Source organism: Polypterus senegalus, chromosome 8, assembly GCF_016835505.1.
Source record: "Polypterus senegalus isolate Bchr_013 chromosome 8, ASM1683550v1, whole genome shotgun sequence".
In the NCBI taxonomy this organism is placed as follows: Eukaryota; Metazoa; Chordata; class Cladistia; order Polypteriformes; family Polypteridae; genus Polypterus; species Polypterus senegalus.
The window spans coordinates 32,426,830-32,433,479 of NC_053161.1; the positions used below are offsets into that span (position 1 = coordinate 32,426,830).

Consider the following 6,650-nt stretch of genomic DNA (forward strand, 5'->3'; position numbering starts at 1 on the left):
TCTGGTGAAACTCCCCATCTACTCTGAAAAACTCTCTACATCATTCAAAACACTAAATACAAACTACAAAACGGTATAACACAGTCAAACAGTGAAACACATCAGTTCAACAGTAAACACACACAAGCAATCAGGGAGCATTCTCAGGCAAAACACTTAGGGCCGGTTTCCCGTACGGGGATTAAGCCTAGTCGTAGACTAAATGTCATTTTAAACCTGGATTTATTGAAGTAGCTTTCTCACACATGGATTACAATAGTCTCAGACTTGCACTAGTCTTGACTTAAACAATTGGATTTCTAGAAGTAGAATTAGACCTAATCCAGATCTAAATTAAGTCTTAAATTAAACCTGGTCAGAAGCAGGTTTAACCTCAGATTAAAAACTACTTGCCTCAAGGCTCATGTCCACAGTAGCAAAAAATGGATTACCTTGACTATTTCAATGACGGTAAGAGACCACCACCAAGGCCAGAAAGAAGGTTGCTAAAAGACAGGAGCAACCCACTAAATGATTTTGATGATTTACATTTTCTTGACCGTTTCCGTATGTCAAAGGAAAATGCAACAGAAATAATTGGTTTGCTGCAGCCCAAGCTTACAGGTGACTTAGTCAGAGGCACCCCTATTTCTCCTTCCTTACAAATATTAATTACCTTAAGGTTTTTGGCATGTGGAACCTACCATCGGGAAACTGGGGATTTGTGTGGTGTAGGTGAATCAACAGTGTGCAAAATAGTACACAAAGTCTGCAGTGCTATATGTGAACTGAAAAAGGATTTCATCAAGTTCCCAAATGCTGCTGAACAGGCCACCTGCAAGGTAGATTTCTATGAATATGGGAACTTCCCTGGAGTCATTGGTTGTATCGATGGCTGCCACATTCCCATCAAGTGTCCCTCTACAGCAGATGCTGAGGAATTCAGAAATCGTAAAAACTGGTTTTCAATAAATGTACAAGGAGTGTGCACTCCCACTATGCAGTTCTCCAATATTGTTGCACACTGGAAAGGTTCAACTCATGACTCAAGGATTTTCCACAACTCCTCTTTATATACTCAGTTTGAAGCAAGACAACACTCTGGAATTCTACTTGGTGACAGTGGGTATGCGCAGACAAACTTCTTGTTCACCCCTTATCCCCATCCAGTCAGACCAGAGCAACAGCGCTATAACCAAGCTCACATTCTCACCAGAGGGCTAATAGAGCGCATGTTTGGTGTATGGAAGAATTGTTTCCAGTGTCTCTGAAATACACTGCGGTTTGAACCTAGGAGGTGCTGCATTGTTATTATTGCAACAGCAGTGCTTCATAATTTTCTTAAACGGTGCAGCTGCCCAGACCCTGATATTGAAGATGATGATGACCAACATGTCCCCATCCCTGAGCTAGCCAATGACAGAAATGGACTTGCTTACAGAGATGCTTTTGCTTTGCAGCACTTCTCATAAAAGGTGCTTGAATGATACATAAATGATTGGCATAGACAGGTAAAAAATTTCAGGAAATTTTTTTTATTTAACTGAGGTTTGGTTCCAAAGACAATTGACACTGCTGCTGCTTCATCTCTCTCTCTTTCATAGACAACTCAAGATGAAGAATTTTCATTTTGACTTCATGTTCTTCTTTTAAATATTTTAATTTACATTCATGGAACTCTATGGCAAGTTTCTCATGAATGGTCATCCTTTTCCCTCTTGACCTGCTGCCTGGATTAGAGACTGCTGGATGCTGACTAATGCTACCACAGGAGACTGGATGCTGCTGCATGTTGGTGCTGGCTGCTGATGGATTCATTTGAGCCTCTTGACTGTTTCCTGCACCCCCCAAGTCCTGGGTGAAGATCAGGTCATCTTTGTATGGAAGAAAAAATCTAGTATTACATTTGACTTCAACAATAAAGGTCATTACGTCATTTTTGTTACAAGACATGACTTGCATTTAATTACTGTATGTTGGATGGGATAACACATGTTACTGTAAATGAGACATGTCCTATCAAATGAGTCTTTGAAAGATTCCTCACCTGAACTGTCCAAATGGTCATCATCTGGAATACCTTCCAGGGGTTGCTGACTTTCAATAATCCCAGCCAACAAGTCCCCCAACTCCTCTGTGTCTGGTGGAACTGGAAGTCCCCCACCTGTCTTGAAACGCTCTTGACGCGTAGCAGCAGTTGTTTTTTTCAGGTTTATTTTTATGTTTTTCCACAGGACCTTTACAAGATAATATACACTCTGAAGTTGGAGTTCTACATAATATTGTTTTCTTTTTACATTTCATTGATGAAAACATTTATAATTTACTGATTTGTAAGAATGGGGCAACAATAAATCATACCTGAACTTGTTGGAGTGTCCGTTTGGTTACTTTTTCATTTGAGTTGAATTCATTCAATATGGAAATCCATGCTTTCTTCTTCTTGTTTTCTGTACCTGAATCATGCTGTTTGTTTTCAATTACAGGATAGTTTGATACAATTTGTTTAAAAAGGGTCTTCTCAAATTCACTGAAGTTTTTTGAGCGTTTTCTTTTGTCTTTATCCATTTTTTGGTTAAGTGTAATGACTCCTGTTCCACACACTCCTTAAGACTAATGAATTACAAGTATTCCATACCAGGTTTTTATAGCAACCTCTCCTTAGCCACATGTGCATGCCATTAATCTAATCGGGTTTCCAAAAGATGATCTCACTTGTCCTTGATTACCTTAATCTGAGACTCTGTAGTCTAGAACTAGTTAATCCAAATTTAAGCAACATCTCAGAAAGTCAGTTGTTTAGTGTGGATTAATTTAAGTAGAATTAGCCTAGTCCTGGTTTATTTTAAGCCCTTAACGGGAAACTGGGCCTTAGATCAGTAAAATAATCTGTACAGTAATCCCTCGCTATATCGCGCTTCAACTTTCGCGGTATATGAAAGCATATCTAAATATATATCAGATTTTTTGGTTGGTTCATGGATTTCAGCGGACAATGCGTCTTTTAATTTATGGTACATGCTTCCTCAGTTTGTTTGCCCTGTTGATTTCATAAAAGGGACGCTATTGGCGGATGGCTTAGAAGCTACCCAATCAGAGCATATATTACATATTAACTAAAACTCCTCAATGCTATAAGATATGCATCCCGCGCGGAGCTTGATTGTTTGCTTGTCTCTGCCTCTCTCTCACCCTCTCTGACATTCTCTGCCTGACGGAGGGGGTGTGTGCAGAGGTGCTGTTTGCACAGAGGCTGTTTGCTTAAAAGATACTGACGCTCCTCTAAAAAATGCCGCTTTATCATGGTGCTTCCAAAAGCACACGTATTGATTTTTTGATTGTTGCTTTAATCTCGCTCTCTCTCTCTGACGTTCTCTGCGCCTGACGGAGGAGATGTGAGCAGAGGGGTTGTTTGCATAGAGGCTGTTTGCTTAGAAGATACTGACGCTCCTCTGAAAAATGCCGCTTTATTTTGCTTCGGCAAACTTAAAAGCACATGTATTGATTTTTTGATTGTTTGCTTTTCTTTGCGAGCGCTCACTCTCTCTCTCTTAAATTCTCTGCTCCTGATGCAGACACTTCTTTGAAGAAAAGATCTATTTGCATTCTTTTAAATGTGAGAAAGAACTGTCATCTCTGTCTTGTCATGGAGCACAGTTTAAACTTTTGACTAAAGGGTGTTAATTCATGTCTAGAGGGCTCTAATAATGTTAACAGTGTGGGAGAGTTTATAAGGGCTTAAAATATATAAAAATAACTATACAAACATATGGTTTCTACTTCGCGGATTTTCATCTATCGCGGGGGGTTCTGGAACGCAACCCCCGCGATCGAGGCGGGATTACTGTACATACACAGAGGGACCAACAAAGTGACAAGAGAATGAGAAATCACATCTTCACTGTAGGTCCAGTAGTTTTATTGGGCTTCATACAGTATAGTGAAATGCAATAATACAGGTGCATAAGCAAAGAGAACCCAAAAATACTGTCTAGTGATAAAAATATATGCATTTGCTTTACCCTGCCTTGTCTCTCAGCTCTCTGATATCAGCACATATGTGTTCATCAACATCACAAATACTTTCCCTGGCAATGCAATGTGGGAAAACTCTCTCAGCATGTCTGATCCAGCCCTCAGTCTGATGCTGTGATTACTCTACATGCCTCTGTCATGGCATCTACAGTTTTTTTGCAATTGCTTAAGTACAATTTTGAAAACAGGACCCGGTTTTCCAAAACACTTCACACAATTAGCACAGCACTACAACCAAGTAGCACAACACCTCAGAATATTTGCAAAATGGAACATTTTAGTCAAAACTATACAATTTCTTACAAAACCCTATTTTCTTGTCATAACATAGACACATCCATCATATGGTCTGAATTTGATTGAATCAGTTAAACACTCCTGTGCTCAGCCTAAAGCACTTTTAGCATTTACACAAAGAAAGTGTAAAAATAAATTTACCAACACTACATGACACCAATTGTGCAGACCAATGAACACATTTATTTATTTTCATATATTCAAGTCAGTTAATACTGAACATTTCAACAAAATAAGAAAACATTTCCAGTTATCATACAGTATTCCTGAATGTACCATTGTACTGTAAGGTAACAGCAGTGACATAAAGCATCCAGGTTCAGAATTGAAAAAAAGAGAACATTAAACAACATCTTTCCCCCTAGCTAAAACTGGCCACATGGCCTTGTCAACATTACAGGCTATGTTTTCATTTGCAAGGCAACATGGGAAGAATCTTCTGGAGTGACAAATCAATCCTTGTATTGATGCTGCATCAATTTGGTCACAGGCTTCTTCAATAACTTGAATAAGGAGCAGCTGGACATACGGCCAGAGATCATACACCTTCCACCGCCATGCTGAGAACTCCTTGATGGGATTTAGAAAGGGGATGTATGGTGGAAGTATTGGTCTGTAAATTGTGGTTGTTAATGAAACCAGTTATGGACCTCAGCAGAACGATGAAAATACATATTGTCTCAGAAGACATTGTATCGCATCTGGTCCCTTTGGTTTGCTTCTGTGATAATATTGTATAATCTGTTCAAAAATATAAGAATAAGGTCAGTTTTGTAAGAACCCAAGCTGGCATGGCGGTGGAGGACCCCATTCGATGAAATGGCAGCACAAAGGGAAATGTTACCCCCACGGTGCCCTGGTATATTGACAACAGCCCTGTGGCCAATGATGTTTCTTCTTATTCTTCTTACTGTTCTCAGGTTAAATCCAGCATCATCAATGTATATAAACTCATGCTGGACTTCCTCGGCATCCATTTGCAAAACTTTCTGAAATACATTAAAAGATCACATTGTGCAGATCAATATACTGTAGGTCTGCTGTACAGTAAAACTACAAGTACAGTCACAAAACGTTTCGTATTCAGTGCACAATACCATAGTCAGTGAACAGAACTTACCTCCACATATTCACGCCACAAGACATTCACCCTTTTTCTCTCAAATGGCACTGTATACAGTTGTTTTCATCAGAACTTGATATTTTTTAAGAATACAGGCAATTGTTGACAGAGAGACTTGAGGGACATTAATGAAAATTGTGTGATCATTGACAATATAGATTTGAATTTCTCAAATTGTGATTGGCCAAAATGAGGTTTATGATCTCTCTCTCTCTCTGAATATGGGGCCCCTCCCTCCTTGCTCTTCTCGACGTTCAATCCTATGTTGGCCAGACAAAATACATGTAACTAACTATAAAATGATACAGAAATAGATTTTCATTTTCTTAATTAGTGACCAGTTTTTGCTGCTAATTAACTTCTTTTGCTTTAGTTTTACTGTAATTAGCTTGACTCAGCCCCCTTAGTTGTTTTTTTCCTTAATTAGCAGTCAAACAATAATGAGGAACAAAACAAGCCACCACATGACCAGCTCATCTGTGCCCATCACACAATAACTGAAAATAAAGAAAAGTGAAGGTCTCAGTAAGGCTGATCTCTCAGGTCACCAAGAAAGTAATAGAATAGCAACAGTTTTGGAAATGTCTGCTTTGACAGAATGAGAGCAGCAACAAGCCATGGAATTGAATAACGGGTTTAATTATCAGCAACAACCAGCTTCTCATTAAGGAACTGGTTGAAGTAAAATTAGTTGGAGTTTGAAGCCTCAATTTAGCTGGTTATTTGTTGGCTTGTTTCACATCTCATTTCTGTTTAGCTGTAATTTAATGAAGAAAAGAATCAATTCAGAAGACTTAATCATTAAAAACAGGGCAATTAAAATACAAGAAAGAAGGTAATTAGCAGTGAAAACTGGACACTGATTAGAAAAAGGGTTAAAATGAAAACCTGCAGCCACTGCGGCCCCTTCAGGCCTGGAGTTCGATACCCATGTATAGTATATGCAGTAAGCTATGGATTTTCTGTTGACAGAAGTTTTTCACCTGTGCTCTTGATGAAATGTCCAAACTACTGATGCCACCATGTACCTGCTTAGGTTAGGTGGTACTCTCAATTCAGCCTCCCTCAGTATTAGTTCATTGTTTATTGCATGGTCCACAAGTGTGTGGTAGACAGTATGACTTTAGGGACTTTCAAAACTTGACTTGATGTTTTTTGGAAGAAACAAGTGGATAGGAATTGCGAGCTTTGTTGGGCTGAATGGCCTGTTCTCATC

At 39.1% G+C, this 6,650-nt stretch overlaps 2 protein-coding genes across 2 annotated transcripts; one reads left to right on the plus strand and one right to left on the minus strand.

The window, feature by feature from the left end:
• The first annotated feature begins 422 nt into the window (after positions 1 to 422).
• LOC120534542 (putative nuclease HARBI1) lies at positions 423 to 1,250 on the plus strand. Its single transcript, XM_039762138.1, has one exon. The coding sequence runs from the start codon at positions 423 to 425 to the stop codon at positions 1,248 to 1,250; it is 828 nt and encodes a 275-aa protein (XP_039618072.1).
• Positions 1,251 to 1,518: 268 nt separating this feature from the next.
• Positions 1,519 to 2,547, minus strand: LOC120533869. The gene is made up of 3 exons (XM_039760942.1): positions 2,341 to 2,547; positions 2,027 to 2,216; positions 1,519 to 1,853 (listed from the first exon to the last, which is right to left on the minus strand). Exons 1-3 carry the CDS (start codon positions 2,545 to 2,547, stop codon positions 1,519 to 1,521), a joined length of 732 nt encoding a protein of 243 aa, XP_039616876.1.
• Between the last annotated feature and the right edge of the window lie 4,103 nt (positions 2,548 to 6,650).

What these genes read in the sequence shown, in the direction of transcription:
- LOC120534542 (XM_039762138.1), top strand. Translation starts at nt 423, where the DNA reads ATGGATTACCTTGACTATTTCAATGACGGTAAGAGACCACCACCAAGG.
- LOC120533869 (XM_039760942.1), bottom strand. Translation starts at nt 2,547, where the DNA reads ATGGATAAAGACAAAAGAAAACGCTCAAAAAACTTCAGTGAATTTGAG. An exon ending in GGACACTCCAACAAGTTCAG is followed by an intron (nt 2,217 to 2,340) that starts GTATGATTTATT and finishes TATCTTGTAAAG; the next exon opens with GTCCTGTGGAAAAACATAAA. An exon ending in TGACCATTTGGACAGTTCAG is followed by an intron (nt 1,854 to 2,026) that starts GTGAGGAATCTT and finishes TTCCATACAAAG; the next exon opens with ATGACCTGATCTTCACCCAG.